The sequence below is a fragment of the Ranitomeya imitator genome, chromosome 5 (genome assembly GCF_032444005.1).
Source record: "Ranitomeya imitator isolate aRanImi1 chromosome 5, aRanImi1.pri, whole genome shotgun sequence".
In the NCBI taxonomy this organism is placed as follows: Eukaryota; Metazoa; Chordata; class Amphibia; order Anura; family Dendrobatidae; genus Ranitomeya; species Ranitomeya imitator.
This window is the reverse complement of record NC_091286.1, coordinates 350595909-350615857: the sequence shown is the minus strand read 5'-3', so window position 1 is coordinate 350615857 and position 19949 is coordinate 350595909. Positions and strand designations below refer to the sequence as shown.

At 40.6% G+C, this 19949-nt stretch overlaps 1 protein-coding gene across 1 annotated transcript in view; it reads left to right on the top strand.

Moving 5' to 3' along the window:
* The window catches only part of LOC138637623 (dynein axonemal heavy chain 5-like), a 569265-nt gene that overhangs the window by 144910 nt on the left and 404406 nt on the right, over window positions 1-19949 (top strand). The window contains exons 20-27 of the mRNA XM_069726456.1: window positions 246-363; window positions 3631-3756; window positions 4077-4227; window positions 5245-5473; window positions 6635-6855; window positions 9576-9754; window positions 14313-14426; window positions 14514-14689. Coding sequence (XP_069582557.1) covers window positions 246-363; window positions 3631-3756; window positions 4077-4227; window positions 5245-5473; window positions 6635-6855; window positions 9576-9754; window positions 14313-14426; window positions 14514-14689 — 1314 coding nt within the window. The remainder of the gene's footprint in view (window positions 1-245; window positions 364-3630; window positions 3757-4076; window positions 4228-5244; window positions 5474-6634; window positions 6856-9575; window positions 9755-14312; window positions 14427-14513; window positions 14690-19949) is intronic.

Sequence of the window (19949 nt, the reverse complement as noted above, 5' to 3'; positions counted from 1 at the left end):
TAAAAAAAATATCAAAAATAATTTAAAGGTACATTTAACCTAAAAATCTGATTTATACAATAATAGCTCCTTTTCTGACATGCTCATTTTAAGCACTAATTTCTTAGAATGTGACATTCTGAAATTTATTTGCGGTTGTGTAAAAAAACTATATTAATTACACAAAATCTTTACTTGTTAATCCTTTTTTAACATTCTTCCTAAAAAAGATATCACATATCATCCACTTTTTCTTTATTTCATAGGCTACAAACTATTGTTACTAAAGTAAAAGAAATCAAAGAGCTGGTGATTGAAAAGATCCTTGAAGAGATCTCCTATTTTGATATGATCCCAATGGATGAAATTACAAGTGCACCAAAAGTACAGTATTGCGAACTTTTCCCGACCTGGTCACGTTGGTAGCAACAATACATCTTGTTATTGGGGGCTTCCCACAAAAAATATGTCTCACTTATCCATAGGATAATGTTTTGTTCATGACACATACAAAAAAGTGTTACTTTGTATACCCTCATCAGAAAATTGGAAAAAAGTGCAATTCTACAATTGTTTTTTGGTTTTTTATTTACCATGTTCACTATATAGTAAAACTGACCTGGCAATATAATTCTCCGGGTCAGTATGAGTAAACAGATATCATCGTTTTATTTTATTTAAGTGGTTAAAAAAACTTTTTCACTATTTTTAGAGTCCTGTAGCCTTTTTATTTTTCAAGATATTGTTTTGGGTGCTGACTTATTTTTTGCACCCTTAGCTGACATTTTTATTGACACCATTTTTGGGTAGATACAATGTTTTTATTTTTTCCTTTTGCATTTTATTTCAATGTTGCGGTGGCCCAAAAAACGTAATTGTGTCGTTTTAAAATTTTTTTGTGTTAAGTCGATTACTAACTGGATTAAATTATTTTAGATTTTTACGGATCGGACATTTCTGAACGCAGATATATCAAATATATGGTTTTTAATTGTTTTATTTTCAATGGTGCAAAAGGGTGGTGATTTAAACTTTAGTGGGGTTTCTTCATATTTTTTAAAACTTTTTTTTTTACATTTTACTGTATTTAATAGTCCCATTAAAGACTTAAAGGGGTATTCCAATCTCTATCCTAATATGTAGAAGGGGAAATAATAATAATAATTATTATTTATTATTATAGCACCATTTATTCCATAGCGCTTTACATAATAATATAATAATAATAATATTAGCAAACACCTCCAATTAGAAATGTAGTACAGTTTTTCTGGTTCACTTTGTCTCTTTTCTCATGTGCAGACATTGCAGAACCTTAGTTATCCATGGTTACGACCACTAACAACTAGCTAACTAACTGTCACTATATCAGTGGTCGTAACCATGGATACCGAAGGTCCTGCAATGCCTGCACATAGGTAAAGAGACATAGCGAATCAGAAAAACTATACTACATTTCTAATTGGAGGTATTTGCTAATAATATTATTATTACACCTACTACATATTGGGATAGGATCTTGGAGCTGGGAATACCCCTTTAATACCTGTGATCGTACAATCACTTGTGCTATATATAACAGTGCAACAGCACTGCTATGTGTAGCAGAAATCACGATCTCTTATGAATGCTGGCAAACACGCCAGTGTTCACAAGAGGATTGTAAACACAGGCGAGGGTCATTCTTGAACCCCCAACTGTCATCACAACCCATCATGTCATGGGTGTGTCGATGGGAGTGTGGAATGAAGAGCTACCTGCCGGCACGTGTTACATCACCCTGTCAGAGATTAAAAGTGGGATTTAACAGTTTAACAGCAACGGGAGGAACACTGCTCCATCCGTGGCTGTTTGTGGCCCGTGACGGCTGATTAAATCAGCTGTCATGTTCCGAGAAAAATGCGGGCTTGGCATGTGAGCCCACATCAAAGCAGAGACAAGACATATGATGTAATTATAAATATACGTCTTATGTCATGAACGGGTTAAAGAAAAATGCTTAAAAATGTATACTGTAGCATTCTCATACCTTAGTTATTCAAAACTGCAAAAAAGTATGTTTTAGAATATTAACCTTTCGGTAAACCGTGTTTTGCTTTGTAGAAGTGTGACTGCAGACTTGTGAATCCTCACAGTATGCGTGCTGCGTGTTGCGAGGATTCTCCAGTGTTGTGAGTGGGTGACTTGCACACTTCTGGCTACATTCCAACTAGACGTGTCCGGCCTCTCTCAATGCACTGGCACTGAGTGAGGCCACTCATGTCTAGTCCGTACCTGACCACATGTATGTAAATCGCATATTTGTGGTCATGCACCCGCCTCCTGGCACCGTCACCAGAGGATCCTCACAGCGTGAAGTGTACCCTCAGGCCGAACTACCCCTTTTATGGGGTTATCAATACTTATGGCAGCTTATTTGGTGATGGACAAAGTACGGTAATGTTTAAGCGCTAGTTAGAACACTCCCGGAACTGACACAGCTTTTTCACAACCCAATAAGTAGATCTCTTGCTTAACCCCTTAGTGACCGAGCCAAATTTTTGAAATCTGACCAGTGTCACTTTATGTGGTAATAACTCTGCAACGCTTCAACAAATCCCAGTGATTTTGAGATTGTTTTTTCGTGACACATTATACTTTATGATAATGGTAAATTTAGTTCAACATTTTTTGTGTTTATTTATAAAAAATATAAAAAATTTGAGAAAAAGTTAAAAAATTAGCAATTTTCTAAATTTGAATGATTATCCCTTTAATCCAGATAGTCATACAACAGCAAACCATTAATAAATAACATTTCCCACATGTCGGCTTTACATCAGCACCATTTGTAAAATGTTATTTTATTTTGTTAGCATTTTAGGAGGTTTAAAAATTTAGCAGCAATTTTTCATTTTTTCAAAGAAATTTACCACATTTATTTTTTTAGGGACTTATCCATGTTTGAAGTGACTTTAGGGGTCCCATATATTGGGAAACCCCCAAACGTGATACCATTTTAAAAACAGCACCCCTAAACATATTGAAAACTGCTGTCAGGTAGTTTATTAACCCTTCAGGTGCTTTACAGGAATTAATGCAAAGTGACATGACAGAAATGAAAATGTGTATTTTTACCATCTAAATGTTGCTAACTTCTAAACAGATTACTATAGCCGGCAGACTCTAAGGCCGCTATTTGGTCATGAATTGCCATCGCAAACATCAAGACCACAAAATCATGATCTAAGTGCACCAATTGGGATAAAGAAGAAGCCCCCACACTCTGTTAACCATTTATAATGAAGTAGTCACTATTGACAGCAGCATCTAAGGGGTTAAACAGATTTGGACGGTGCAAATACTGATCATGGCTGATACAGCAAGTTGTCAGCTATAGTGTACAACCAACAGATGCTGGATTGTCATCTGTATGGGGAGGCCATTCTCTTATATGTCAGGTCAGTTAAAAGGCGTATTGGCGGTCATTAAGGGGTTAATATACTGTATTTATTAATTCCTTACACATTGCAATTACACATTTTACATGATATATTATGGGGTGTTGTCATTTTAAATGAGACTCTTTTTATTGCTAATAAAGCAAAGTGTTACATTAGTTACATTACTTACAAGCACAAGCCACTTTTATGACCGACATTATCTTTTCAGAGTCCCGATGAGTTTTTGCACCTGATGCAGATTTCCTTGATAACAAATAAAACCAAGTTAGAAACCATGGGATGTCTCATTAAAAGTGGATATGAAGATATCTTAACAATACTGAAGAGGTTTCAGGTAATGTAAATTATACAATGTATATGTATCCTAGTTCTAGGTAGGAGCCTACATGGATTGGTATATGTACCAAGCTATAACCTTTACAGGAAAAGCTTCTAGTGTGTGAGATAGATATATAGATAAAAGTATTGACTGCCCCCATAGCACCAGAGCTTCACATTACATGGAAGCATAGGCACGGACCTTTAAATTGGCATACGGTATCTTATGTATGGTGGCCTGAAGCTGATTTGTCTCCAGCCTATGGTATGCGGACACCGAGACTCCTATTCATTCTGTCTGGTGACATTTTGCATTTCTACTAAATGATGTTCCAGGATACCATGCAAGAAAACAGCAGATCATCCGGCCAAACTTGGAATACATCTCCTAGTTCCCTGGCCAAAAAGGCTTCACGGAAATCTCAAACATTGTCAGTGGTTTCCTCCAGTAAGACATTCCCTGAAGAAATTACCAGTCAAGTCCAAGGTGTGTATCACTTTTTCTCATTGCAACATTTTTTATTTTATTTTTTTATAAGACTGCGTTCACACGTTGCTGCTTTTTTATGTAAATTTATGCAAAAGCCATGAGATTTCAGAAATGTCATGTAAACACATTGCTTTTTTCTTGACTGATATGAAAAACTGCTGTGTTTTTGCAAACTCCAGCATATCACTTCTCTCAGTGTTTTTTCACCCATAGAAAGCAATGAGTAAGTGCAAAAATGAAGTAAAACCACAGGTATCAGATTTTTCTGCATTTTTCATGCAAAAACCTTAAGGAAGTTGCATCATGATTTTTTGGGGGGCACTAAACTTTATCAGCATGTACAAAAGACAACAAAAACACAGAAAAAAACGCAGCAAATATGCAGCAAAGCACACAGCAAAACCAGCTTTTTGTAAGCAGCTTCTTTACTGCCAAGAGAGCAGGTTTTGCCTGCAGAAAAAACTCACCAAAAACGCAACGTGTGAACGTAGGCTTAATGCCCCAAAACGTATAAGATTACATTTCATGATGCTATTATAATAAGCTGTGGTTCATGGAAACTAATGCTAACTACAGTGCACTCTCATTTTAGTTAGATTTTAAAGGCGTTTTCCCACAAATAAAGTTAATTGTAATCAACATTTTAATTACTAGATCTTTTGTGCTAAAATGTATTCCATACAAATAAATAAATGACTGTTAAGCCACTCATTTATTTGTATGGAATACACTTTAACACAAAAGTGATGTTTTTGTTGGATATATTCAGAGAAGTAATAAAAGGCATCCTATGTTTCATTCACACCTTCCACATAGACAACTGTTTGCCTCTGTTTGATTCTGTTCAATTTATTTATTACTATATTAACTCGCTTATTTGTGGCTGGGATCATCCTTTATCCATAATGAATACGTTTGTTTTCTTGCGGTTTGGTACATATGAACATTTATATAAGGAAGACAATATTACGTGATTTACTGACTGTGTTATACAATTACAATGTTTTTTTTCAGAGTCAATTAGTAATCAACTCTATCAAGCAGTGTACACTTGTATTTTGCGCTCCTTGGCTATCCTAGCACAGCTCGCAGGATGTGAAATGGAAAGTATTACAAGAGGCCTCTTACATCTATTAAATAAACCACCAGATGCCCTGAACACCCCAAACAATAAGCCTCTGGTTAATGAACATATGCTTAAAGATACGCTTTTCAGATCTAGAATTCAGGCACAGAGAGTAAGGTAAAGTTGAACTAAACACCATAATGGTATATGTAGCATGTATTAATTAGAGGTGAATAATATTGCAACCCAATAAATATACTCAAGCAAATGTGCCAATAAATAACAAAAGACTGAATTCCAGGTTACCTGAGTTCGAAGCCACCAGGTCTCCAAGCAGCTGTGAGGCCTTGAAACCTCATATGAAACTTTTGAGGGACATTTTAAGGTTACTGAAGTTTCCAGCTGCTGGAACACCTAAAGGCTGTAAAATAAGGTTATCTTCAGTGTGTATTTTACTGTACTTGTTAATAAATTTAAAAAAATTAAAAAATGTAGTGGGGTCCCTCGTAAGCTGAGTGAAAGCCGACGGCTGGGGCCTGATGTTAATATTCTGGGAAAGAGACAATATTCATAAAGATTCCCAGGCTATTAATATCAGCTCACAGTTGTATATTTAGCCTTTCCTGGTTATTAAAATGTGTGTTCCCCTGTATTTTTAATAACCAGCCAGGCAAAGCTGACAGATAGGGGCTGCAACCCTCAGCTTCAGCAAGGCTGGTTATCAAAATAGAGGGGCCTCCACATTTTTTTTTTACATAATTTAAACAAATAATTAAAAGAAAACTGCATGGGGTCCACCCCATTTTTGACAACCAGCCAAGCTAAAGCTGACAGCTGGGGGCTGGTATTCTCTGGATGATAAGGGGCCATTAATATTTGCTCCCCAGCCTAAAAATAGCAGCCCGCAGCTACCCAGGAGTGGCACATCTATTAAATGATCCAATTCTGGCACTTTGCCCGGCTCTTCCCACTTGCCCTGTGGTGGTGGCAAGTGGGGTTTATATTTGTGGGGTTGATGTCACCTTTGTATTGTCCAGTGACATTTAAGACGCCACTCCATTACTAATCCTATAGCTATATTGTAAATAAACACACAGCCAGAATAAAGTCCTTTTACTGAAAGAATGACACAGACTCCTTTAATGAGTCTAAATTAAACCATGCTCGCATCACCCATTCCCCTGAAGCCATAGTCTCCTGTAATAATGCAAAAATAAAAAATAACCATATCCCTCACCTGTCCATTGTTCTGTCCCACGCCGCAATCTATGTCTGGGGATAAACAGATTATATTTTTAGGCTGGGGTGAATTACTCAATAAATATTTTTATTTTACAGGTTTAAGTTGTCCCTCAAGTTTCAGATACCACAAATTCTGATAGATCCTTCTATAGATGTAGCTGAAGATGCCTTGCATCAGGTTGTTCTTTCCATAACAGATGTCAGCAGTTGTTTGAACTGGTGGTCAGGAGAGAACAAAGGGCAATCATTTCATGTACATCTAGCTACAGATGAGTTGCTGCAATATATTGCAACAAAGGTGGTGGAATCAGTAAAAGGTATTTTATCTATCTCCTCTCTTTTACATGTTACATTTTATGCTTGACTTCAAAGGTTTAAAGCACCACTCCAGATTTTTTTTTTATTTCAGCTCTGGAGTGGTGCTACTAATCTTAGCTTCCTGACTCTAGTTTTATACTTACCAGACGCCGTCTTCTGCTGTTTCCAATGCCGCTTCAATCCCGCACCTCCATCCTGTGACCGCAACCTCTGACTTTCAGAAGTCAGAGGTAATGGTCACAAGTAGGGATCAGCAAACTGAAACTGGAAAGTTTGGAGTTCGTACCAAACTTCTAGTGTCCAGTACCCGACCCTGAACACTTACTATATGTCCGGTTTCCTGTTCGGGTTCATCATCCTAATAAAACTTGTTGGAAGGCTGCAGCACAGCCAATCAATAAGCCTTAAGGCTGTGGGCACTTCCGGCTCCATCATAGCTATGTCAAGTAATGTCATGGCTGTGACTGGCTGGAGCAACACGTGACCTGACCTGACTGTGTTAAGTAAATAATCTAAAAAACAAATAAACCATGTGCGGTCCCTGTCTTTTTTAAACCAGCTGAGGGAAACACAGACAGCTGTGAGCTGTTATTATTATTCTGGGATGGGGCCAATATTCATAAAGGTTCCCAGCCTATTTAATATCAGCTCACACCTGTCTGCATAGCCTTTACTGGTAATTATAAGGTGGACCCCCCAAAAAATGATGTGGGGTCCCAATATATTTAATAACCAGCAAAGGCTATGCAGACTGCTGGATGCTGATATTAATAGGCTGGGAAGGGGCCATGGATACTGGCTCCCTCCCACACTAATAACACTAGCCCTCAGTCACCCCAGAGATGGCACATCCATTAGATATGCCATTTCTGGCTCTTAGCTTCGGCTCTTCCCATGTGCCCTGGTGAGGTTGGCAATAAAGGTAATGGTTTTGGGGTTGATGTCAGCTGTTTTATGTTCGCTGACATGAAGCGCAGGGGTTAGTAATGGAGGGTCGTCTATATGATACCCCGTTACTAACCCCATAGTCATAAGCAAGAAAGACACCAACAGAGAAAAGTCCTTTATTTGAACAAAATACTCCTGACAAATCCCCCTTTACTCATTTATAGAAAAAATTAAAAACAAAAAATCAAAGTAATCTTCACCTGTTCATAATGATGAGGTCCCACGATGATCCTCAACTCTGCTCCATAATGTGACCGCTCAATATGAGCAGCCAGAACACACTGACAGTAGCATGTGAATCCGGCTGTTGCAACAAGCAATGAAGTCACTAAGGTTATCACAGTTCATATCATATGAACTGTGCTAACCTTACTGAGGTCACCTGAGTTCACAAGATCTGGTCCTCATGAGTTCAACGCGAGTGCCAGACTGATGAGCGACCACAGTGGGATAATACAATCTATAATATCTATATTTTCATTTGATTATCTCATCCAAATTTCTTGAGAGAAAAAAAAAATATCTTAATCAAAATGGAGCCGGCAGCCGTGCTTGTGCAGTAGTATCATTCGGAACGCGATTGATGCTACTGCACAGGCACCGGCGTCATTTAGCTAGAGAGAAAATTTTTTTGGCTCCATCAGGATGGCGCCGGCGGCACCTGCGCAGTAGCATTTATCGTATCATCGGTAGATGCTACTTCGCAGGTGCCACCACGGCACCATTTTGATGGAGCTTTTTTTTTTCTCTAGCAAAATGGCGCCTGTACATTAGCATTGCATTCCAAATGATGCTACTGAGCAGGCATGGCCAGTGCCATCTTGATTGAGGCAATTTTTTTCTCTAGCCCCTGCGCAGTAGCATCTATCGCGTTCCGAATTATGCTACTGCACTGGCAAATCCACTGGCGCCATTTTATTAAGATAATTTTTTTCTCAAGAAATTTATATGACAAAATCAAATGAAAATATGGATAGTATAGATCGTATCATGCTATAGCTCAGGAACAGCCACCGGGGCCTTCATGATGAATGTAATTTTTCTTTTTCAAACAATAAGATATGCAGTATGTAAAATAGGGGGCAGGTCACTGATACATCAGTGACCTGTCATAAGCTATAAGAATGAATATCTAAGCAGAGCACCACATAAAGACCACCCCAGAGGCCCGCCCGAAGCGCAAGAATCTCATTAGCTGAAAACGGCAAATAATGATTAAACAACCACAAGATGGATTTCATCAACCCAGGTATCATTTTAAGGCCAGGGACACACTTGCATGTGCAATGCGAGAAACTTGCGCAAGTCTATCGCATCAATACCTGGCAGGCTGGCACTGCCACTGGCACTTGGGATCGGAGTGTGCTGCTGCATGTATTTCTGTGCAGCTGAATGCTCCTGTCCAGAGTGCCAGATATTGATGTGCGAGTTTCTCGCATTGCACATGCAAGTGTGACCCCGACCTAATCAGTATAATGGTGCCAACTTGACACTGTCAGTAGGTTACTGAGCACAATCCTGCTGACAGGTTCACTTTAAGGTGTTGTCATCAGTATATCCAAAAACATGTTAAATTAATTATAACCCTCCAATTTACGCATCTTAAATATTATCTCCAGATATCTTCATGATATGCTGTGAAAAGTAATTAATAGTTTTGCTTTTAAGATGTTTAAAATAAAATAATCTGATATATACTATGTGGATGTTTAAAATAAAATAATACAACATGTATATAAGATATGTCAGTTATTTTGTTGTCTTTTCATAGAGCTACGGTCTGTGGTTAAGAAGCATGTATTCTCCTTAAGCTGCTACAACTTCTTGTGGGCAGACAACATGTATACACAGAGTCAGGAGTTTTTAGCCAGCGCTCCAAACCTAGCTGCAATGCACAAAGAAGTCAAACATTTCCTCAAGATTGAAGAACAAATTAAGGAATACTCGGAAGTAAGCATCTAACATAGTATGAAACAAAGATAACGTTATGTGATGACAATATGTCAATTTGCCACTTCTATTGTGGTGACGTGTAGTAGTCAAGCTCTGTGATGGTCACGTAGTAGTATTAGTAGTAGTAGATGTTGTAGTGGTAGAAGAGGATCAAGGATTTGAGTAAAAATAAATCACTTCTTGGTAATTAGTAAAGAAATTGTCCTATTAATAAAACCTTTTAGTTCCCACCAATACACCTTTTTACTAACCTGAAAAATAACAAAAAAGCATGTCCTGATGGAGGGAAATGCAGCATCTGTCAGCTGTACACTATACGGACACCCTGTTGCATCGGCCACTATCGGTCTTAGCACCGATCATGGCAGTTTCACCGTTCAGATTCTTCAGTAGTAACATAGGCATCCAGATGGTTAACAGAGGGAGAGGGCTCCCTCTCTAAAACTATCAACACCCTGAGATCTTGATAGTGTGGTCTTGATAGTTGCCAAGTAATGACCACGGAACTTGAGAGCTCTGGTGGCTGTCGCGCCTGTCGCTTCTCCTCCTGACCGCCGACATACTTACCCTTACGTGCTCCTGTTGCTGCTGCCGCGTCTTCCGGGTCTTCCTCCGGCTCCTGGCGTTCCTCCCTGCGTGCACCCGCCATGTGTGCGCGCCGCCCGTCCTCCTCTCTTCCGGTCTCTTCGCCATCGGGTGCGCATGCGCACTTCGCCTTCTGGCTTCTGTGGCGCACGCACACCTCCACTGGCTGGTTCTCGGTCGCTCCGTTCCTCCTTTCCTTGACCCTGGTGGTTCCTGACCGGGAAGTCCTGTGGTACTCCTATATCAGGTAGCCTCTCCCCCTGTTCCTTGGCTGATTGTCAATTGTGTTTTTCGCTTGATTCAGGTCCCTCCCTTTCCTGCGTTTCTCTGTCTACCGGCTACCCAGTCCTGTACCTTGTCCTGCTTTGATTACTGTGCCGTCTACCCCTTTCCTCCCTGTTTGCCCTCTTAGCAGCATTCATTCATCTCCATCAGCTTCTTGTCAGTTTTCGTGTCCCCTGCATGTCCTACTGCCCTCTTCCCTTGTTGGACCATTAGTATCCTTTTCCTGTAGTCCCCAGTCTCTGCTACTCATTTTCTTGTCTGCTTTTTCCTGTGACTCCTACCCTCTGTCCCCAGGTATCAGCTTCTGCGGCAATAGTCTCCCTTGGGCCTGCCCCTGACACTCCCTGTATAGAGGGTGGTCTACCAGGCCAGCTCACCCTTGGGAGGTTCGTTGTCTCGGTCCTGCGGGTTCACCTTAGGAGTTTCTCTCTCTCCTTAGTCTCATACCTTACAGTGGCCTGTAAGAATGCTAGCAGCATTTCATCGGAAATAATATACAGTATATATTTTTTTTATCTCATTCATTCTACTTTGCGTTGACTCCTATGAAGAACATAAAGTAATAACAAACTATCTTACAATAGTTTTGAATACTTTAAGTGGTGCCATTTGAAAATTGTTTGAATTCTGACTTTTATTTATATCTCAAAGACACTTGAAAACTGAATAGGCCTCTGAAAAATAAAATTCTTCTAATATTTTAACAAAATACAGTATAAGGACATTTGATGCTGATGTCCAGTTTTGTGCACCGGTGCTCAGGAAGGATATAATGGAACTAGAGAGAGTACAAAGGAGGGCAACAAAATTAATAAAGGGGATGGGAGAACTACAATCCCCAGATAGATTAGCGAAATTAGGATTATTTAGTCTAGAAAAAAGACGACTGAGGGGCGATCTAATAACCATGTATAAGTATATAAGGGGACAATACAAATATCTCGCTGAGGATCTGTTTATACCAAGGAAGGTGACGGGCACAAGGGGGCATTCTTTGCGTCTGGAGGAGAGAAGGTTTTTCCACCAACATAGAAGAGGATTCTTTACTGTTAGGGCAGTGAGAAACTAGAATTGCTTTGCCTGAGGAGGTGGTGATGGCAAACTCAGTCGAGGGGTTCAAGAGAGGCCTGGATGTCTTCCTGGAGCAGAACAATATTGTATCATACAATTATTAGGTTCTGTAGAAGGACGTAGATCTGGGGATTTATTATGATGGAATATAGGCTGAACTGGATGGACAAATGTCTTTTTTCGGCCTTACTAACTATGTTACTATGTTACTATGTATGTAAAGTAGACATATGGGAAATTATATTTATTAATTTCTTTTTATGCAGTATATTTATCTGATTAAAGAGTATAACATTCAAAGTTTAAAAATTGAAAAATTTCCCTCAAATTTCCAATATTTTCAAAAATAAAACATATTGACCTCAATTTATCAATAACATAAAGTACAATGTGTCACAAAAAAAGTCATTCTTACAATCACTGGGATATGTTGAAGCATTTCTATCACCACATAAAGTATTACGTCAAAATTAAAAAATTTGGCCTAGTTACTAAGGTACCGTATATACTCGAATAAGCCGAGAATTTCAGCCCATTTTTTTAGGCTGAAATTGCCCCTCTTGGCTTATACTCGAGTCATTCCCAGGGGTTGGCAGGAGAGGGGGAGCGGCAGCGGCAGCTGTCTAATAATACTCACCTGCTCCTGGCGCAGTCCCTGGACGTCCCTGGATCTCTGGGCGCTGACAGCTTCTTCCTGTATTGAGCGGTCACATGGTACCACTCATAACAGTAATGAATATGGCCCCGTTTCCACTCCCATAGGGGTGGAGCCGCATATTCATTACCGGTACCATGTGACCGCTCAATACAGGAAGAAGCTGTCAGCGCTCGGAGAACCAGGGACGTGCAGGGACCGTCCCGGGAGCAGGTGAGTATGGCGAGTATGGTGAGTATGGCAGTGCGCTATATTAACCTGTTCCTCATTCCACCGTCAGCGCCGCTCCATCTTCTGCATCCTCTGCAGTGATGCTCAGGTCAGAGGGCGCGATGACGCAATTAGTGTGCGCCGCCCTCTGCCTGAGCATCAGTGCGGAGGACGGGGAAGACACAGTGACGCTCGGCGGTGGAACGGAGTGCAGGTGAATATAGTAAGTGCTGAGGGCCTGACCAACGAGAGGTGAGTATGTGTTTTTTTTTTTTTTTTAAATCGCAGCAACAGCATATGGGGCAAATATCTCTGGAGCATCTTATGGAGCCATGTGCAGCGTTATAAGGGGGCAAATATCTCTATAGAGCATCTTATGGGGCCATATGCAGCGTTATATGGGGGCATAATCAACATTTGTGCAGCATTACATGGGGCACATTTTAATATGGAGCATCTTATGTGGCTCATCATAAACTGTATGGAGCATTATATGGGGCGTATTTTGTATGGAGCATTATATGGGGCGTTGTTATGAATAGGTAATTCAGAACCACAATGGACCTTGAAGTTCAGAGCACACAAAGTGACCTGACAATAACCAAAAGACATAGGACGAGCTCTGAGACGTGGTAACTCTGCTGACCGCAATCCCTAATCCTATCCAACCACACTAGAGGCAGCCGTGGATTGCGCCTAACGCTCCCTATGCAACTCGGCACAGCCTGAGAAACTAGCTAGGCCTAAGAAGGAAAAATAAGCCTACCTTGCCTCAGAGAAATACCCCAAAGGAAAAGGCAGCCCCCCACATATAATGACTGTGAGTTGAGATGAAAATACAAACGCAGAGATGAAATAGATTTAGCAAAGTGAGGCCCAACTTACTGAACAGACCGAGGATAGAAAAGATTGCTTTGCGGTCAACACAAAACCCTACAAACAACCACGCAAAGGGGGCAAAAAGACCCTCCGCACCGACTAACGGTACGGAGGTGCTCCCTCTGCGTCCCAGAGCTTCCAGCAAGCAAGAATAACCAATAAAGCAAGCTGGACAGAAAAAATAGCAAACAAAAATAACACAAGCAAAACTTAGCTTATGCAGGAAGACAGGCCACAGGAACGATCCAGGAGGAAACAAGACCAATACTAGAACATTGACTGGAGGCCAGGAGCAAAGCACTAGGTGGAGTTAAATAGAGCAGCACCTAACGACTTCACCACATCACCTGAGGAAGGAAACTCAGAAGCCGCAGTACCACTTGTGACCACAGGAGGGAGCTCTGCCACAGAATTCACAACAGGGCGTATTTTGTATGGAGCATTATATGGGGCCCATCATGAACTGTATGGAGCATTATATGGGGCTCCTGATTCAATATGGGTATTTAAAAACACTTAGCCTACTGATGTCTCAATTTATTTTACTTTTATTGATATCTATTTTTATTTTTGACATTTACCGGTAGCTGCTGCATTTCCCACCTTAGGCTTATACTCGAGTCATTAAGTTTTCCCAGTTTTTTATGGCAAAATTAGGGGTCTCGGCTTATACTCGGGTCGGCTTATACTCGAGTATATAGGTAGTTAAATAAAACCAACTTTAGTCACAAGTATGCTTTGACAAATCTAGCAAAATAAAAAAATGCACACTTGGTAATTTATAAATCTAAATGTCTTTCATTCACAGTATTATAATTATTTTTCTACTATACATAATTCATACATTAATACATGCACTTTGCTTACTAGGTTTTGCAGTTGGGTTGTATTTCTCTTGATTACTCATTAATAAAAGAGACCTTAAAAGGTTTTGTTGGAAGTTGGAAGTCTCATTATGCAGCTATTTTACATCATCATGTGAAAGTAAGTGCACTTTCTATACTAATCTACTCTGTAGGATAGATTATTTTTATTAATACTTATGACATTACAATCTTATTTTCCTTTCAGGAAGAACTTAGACATGTTGTACACTATCGTGAGGAAGCATGGCAGAAACTTACAATGCCAGTAGAAAGCCTGGAACAGTTAAACTCTATTTTAACACTATTAGAAGAACTACAAAATATGGAAAATAAGATTGATGAGTTGTATCAGCCTATAGAGCGCACATATGAACAACTAAGGTATATCTGTCAGGTCCAAATTCTGTATATATTGAAATGATAAATATACAGTGGGTACGTAAAGTATTCATACCCTTTTCAATTTTTCACTCTTTGTTTCATTGCAGCCTTTTGGTAAATTAAAAAAAAGTTCATTTTTTTTCTCAATAATATACACTCTGCACCCCATCTTGACTGAAAAAAAAAACAGAAATGTAGTAATTTTTGCAAATTTATTAATAAAGAATACTTATGACCATGTGATATTTTAGTTTTTCTTTTTTATTACAGAAGGACCCTGGCCTTCACTCATTTACCTCTGTACACAGATGTAGTTGAGTCGCCCGCCAGGGCTGTGGGGTACCCGGTACTGGGTCCAGTGTTCACAGGGGGATGTCACAATGGCTGTGACCCGGTCCTTGGCCCTGGGCGCCCATGTAAAAGGGAAAGGTCTTTAAAGGGAATAAATTTTATGTTCGTGACCCCACCTGTGGTATTCGGTCGGGGTGACCGATGCTGCTTTAAGGGGTCTTCTGGGGTGATGTTATGGCCGCTAGATGGTATAACTTCCCACAGGTGAAGTATGTCCCCAGGGCTTCCCAGTGTGTAGATGATAGAATGGTGAAAGGTGCAGTAAGGAATGAGTACACAGCTTTGCAGTCTCTTTACCTCGTTTACTGAAGACTTCAGCAGCCAAAGTCCAGGGCACTGGATCACAGGGCAGGTAGGGTCCGGCCGGTTTGGAGGCAAGTCCAGAGTCCCCTTATCGAGGTGGAAAATAGAAGCCTTCCTTTGCGCTGTAGTGGTGTAGTCCCTTACTGCTAGAAGCTTCACATAAGGTCATCACAGATGTTATCTCTTTCTCTCTGTCCCCCGGATAGAATAGGACAAAACCCATATGACTGGTGACTTGAGCCTGTTTATAGGGTCTCTTAGATGACCCGGCTCTGTGGGGTGTCACCGTGCCTCCTGGGTGTGGGTGCGGACAGGTAACATGCTATTAGCTGTCCTGCCGGTTTCTGATGTAAGGCGTGGAGGTCCTTACAACCTCGGTGTTTCGGCTACCGGTGTTCTGCGCCTCAGGAGGAGGCAGCCTGCTTGGGGCTGGTCCCCTTCTGGTATCCTCTTCTGTGCTTCCTCTCCTGCACGCTCACAGCAATCAATTCTACTTTCTAAATGTCTCTTTTCGGGAGCTGCAGCTCTGTGGCATGCACAGCTCTGTAAACCCTCTGTCCTCCTCAGACTGATATCTGGAACTCACTAACTTTCGCTACAGACTACCAGTTATATATATATGGGGAGTCACCTAGTAAGTAGGATCAAAAGCTCCCCCTGGTGGCCTGGAGTGTAAATGTGTTGCATGTTTGTGGTACCTAGTTACAGTTATCCTTTCTTGCCTCCAAACGTAGCATCACTCTCCCTGTGAGGTAAGCGACATTACTGTGATGACCAGGACCCTGGGGCACCACATAGTTCTATAATGGGATCTACTTGATAACTTCTGCAACGTGGTGGTAGCCATGGGAGAGGTACTCATCTCTTGCGCTATGGCACCTTACATGAAGTTGGAGGTCCTGGCTAGGTGCGTGGATTTGTGCTGTTGGGGTGTTATGCCCTTGCAGGTTGCATGTAACCGATAACATTGGTTGGCTAGGACCAGATGTTTCACAGTTCAATAAGGGAGACCACCAGTCAAATATAACCTTTTACTCAATGATAACTTGGAGGGGATTATATACAATAGCTAGTAAGCACACAACTTGATGAACGTTTCCTGTACAATATGGAGCATTTTTCACATACAATTTCACTTTCTTCCTCTTTACTTACTTGTTCTCTATCTTTGCTGTGGAGCATCTGCTCACTTAGCTGATCCCGAGGTAGACACATGAACACTTTGTGTTAACGTTTCTGGGTAGTTTATTACTTAATGAACCATAAAGCCCAAAATAGTAACAAACAGCCTTTCTGGCACAAATGAAAAGAAAAAGTCCATACAATGTCCTTCCCATTATGGCTCCCGCCATCTGGGCTAAGCACTCATGGCAGCTCTCACTGTAGCTTCAGCCTGTGGGCTTCATTCATCCAAAACAACATAGACCGAAAAAAACCCTGTCTGGACATTTAACTCCCTCCAACTACACCCTTGAGGTGAAGATATGGTGAGTAGGCATCCTGCCCATCTCTTAGTTACTCACTGAAACCCAAACCCTGGAAACGACAAATTTACTGTGAGCACACATCATCCTGGAGGGAAACTTATGGTTTCACATCACACAGGATAACAAACTTTGCGACACATATCTCCCCTCACATATGGCGCCAGTGACCCTGTCACATTGCCTTTTCTTTCTACTTCACCACAGCCCAGCCCTGTACTATAGTCCCGTTAGCAACAGTCTTTTTCTCAACTTATAGTTCCGCATCTTCCTTCCCCTGTAAGGAACCATATTGCCAATATGCCTGGTACTTATCTCCTCTGACGCTCTGGATTTCCAGTCAAGGGCACTCACTTTGTCTCACCTGCTCTGTTCCGACCAGGCCTATTACGTTTATGAGCTATAAACTCTGGGCCATATTGCTAGGTGTCCTGATCCAGAACCCATCTCCGATCAATCACTCTGTTATTTCGGTCACCTCTCTCTCATTCTCTCTTCTCGGATCTCGCTATCTTTTGTCTCTGTCTCCTCTATCATTAGTGACACCCATGTCACGTGGCACTGCTCACACTCTGGGCCTTTTCTGACACGAAACTGTCTCTGTCCCTTCAATTTTAACCCTGCCACTCTGGGCTAGTCCCAACCAGTAACTCTTACTTTCCCTATTGTCAAATAACACACATCATTAACCCTGTTAACGCATAGAACAATTCCCATTACACAATATAACAATATGTTTGTACTTCAAGAGGGAATATTGATCAATATGTCCATTTCTTTACATGTCCACAGAAGGGCTGTTGCCCGGAGGAGCAAACCAGAGGCAATAAGAGTAGTCAGGTGGGACTAATACCAAAAAGTCACATCAGAGACAGAATCAGACAGCAAGCAGGTAGTCAAAATACAGCAGGATTACAAAAGGATATACAAAATAGCACACGAGCAAAGGATCAGAGTGACCAGGTCTAGCTGAACAGAATACCTGGCTGTTAGGCTAGGGATATAAGACTGCATTTTCTCTTATCCAACAAAATTGGTCTGATTGTGCTAATTATACTCTGATCACACTCTGATCAGAGTATAATCAGAGTGTGTTCATAGTGTGATTCGATTTTCTCGTATGTGGAGAATATGGAAAAAAAAAATCTCAGTCTTCTCCATTATGTCAGTCAGCGAAAATCAGAAAACATTCGGATGTCATCCAAATGTGGTCCAATTTTGTTTCTATAGACCCATTGACTTGCACGGTCAAGTGTGATCCAATGTACCGATTCAAATAGTTTTTTTTCTTGAATAGAGTCAGTCTGGGGAAAAAATTGGACATGTGCATAACCCCATACAATCACATTGGTCCGAGTGTGATCCGAGACAGAAAATATGGTCACCCTTAAGAGATGTCTGCTGGGGTTTATATGAGCTGAGCCTTGACAAGATCTCCCACCATAGAGCTAATTACACACCAGCTCACTTCAGCAAAACACCGGTGGACAGGAAAGGGACAGCTAGTCTAAGCAATCTACAAGCTAAACTCCCACATGCTGACGGAGTCCAGCAGTAACTGTAGTATTAATACAGCGCCTCCTAACTACCAGGGCAGGAAATGCAGCAGCGTGTTCAGACACTGATGTAACAGCTGGTTACTGTCACCACTAGTGATTTATAAGAAAAGGCCTTCCACTGAGAATATGGTTAGCTGAGCTTTCCTAAATGTGGAGTTATATCTGATATGTATGTCATTACTAGTCTCAGCAGATTAGTACTTAAAAGATTTAGCTGCTTAACTCTATAACTAGTGAAATAATGTTGTTGTCATTTCCTTGCATTATTATGAAAGTGCAGGTTCACTTATTTATCTCGTTTTCTTATATATTTAATTATATATGTCATGTATTTAATGTCTGTAAATTAGTCCTGTGATATAAATGTCTCCTGGCTCTTCAGAATTGCAATGTGACCATGTTATATTAGTGCATTTCTCCATGAGTGCATAAGGAGCCTTCTTGGCTTTCATCTGGACATCACCCAGCCTACAGATATGTATTGACTTCCCAGAATAACCATATAGTATAGTTTCTCCAGGATGCTATCAATATTGCTTATTGATTTGTGACTCATTCATGTTTGCGTAGGCTTCTTTGAAGATGAGCAGGCACTCAAGCTGCGATTTTCGAGTTACCATTTACCTAAGATCCTTATTCTATGGATTAATATATATTGTAAAGTACATTTGTGCAGACTCGGCTATCTTTTTCTACTCATTATGGGGGGTTTGTAGCCCTTGAAGTTCTTTTTTTGGATTCTGTGTAGTAACCGAACACAATGAAACAATTGATAAGACAGAAGGAACGTGAGAGGTGGTCTGGCAAGACAAGTAGCATTACATAATCCACAACAGTCTGAATGTCTGTGTCAATGTTTTAATGGCTTGACTAGGTATTTGTCTTCTCTCTAATGACAAGCTATTTTACTACAGTGTCAGATAGGGAATAATTGGCTGCACTGTCCGTGAAGATTCCAAAGATATACTGATAGGGAATTTAGATTGTGAGCCCCATCGGGGACAGATGATAATGTGCGCAAACTGTAAAGCGCTGCAGAATATGTTAGCGCTATATAAAAATAAACATTATTATTATTATTATAAGATGGACAGAGGTCAAGAACTTACCCATCCTATATGATCATCACTACTAGGGTTGAGCGACTTTAGTCGCTAGAGCGCTGAAATTTTGCACATACACACTATTAACATTAGTAGTGTGGAATATGCAAAAAAAGGGGGATATGACATGGTTTACTGTATGTAAACCATGTCTCAAATCATGTCGGGTTTTGGCAGGAGAAATGAAAAGCCGGTATTGAATTAACGGCTTTTCTGCTATATCGTGCTGAAGTTAATATAAATATATATATATATATGTGTCTGAATGACACATATAAAACCTCAACCATGAATCTGCAAAAACCCTAGTCCATGCCCTCATCATCTCTCGCCTTGACTACTGCAACCTCCTGCTCTGTGGCCTCCCCTCTAACACTCTCGCAGCCCTCCAATCTATTCTAAACTCTGCTGCCCAACTAATCCACCTGTCCCCCCGCTATTCCCCGGCCTCTCCCCTCTG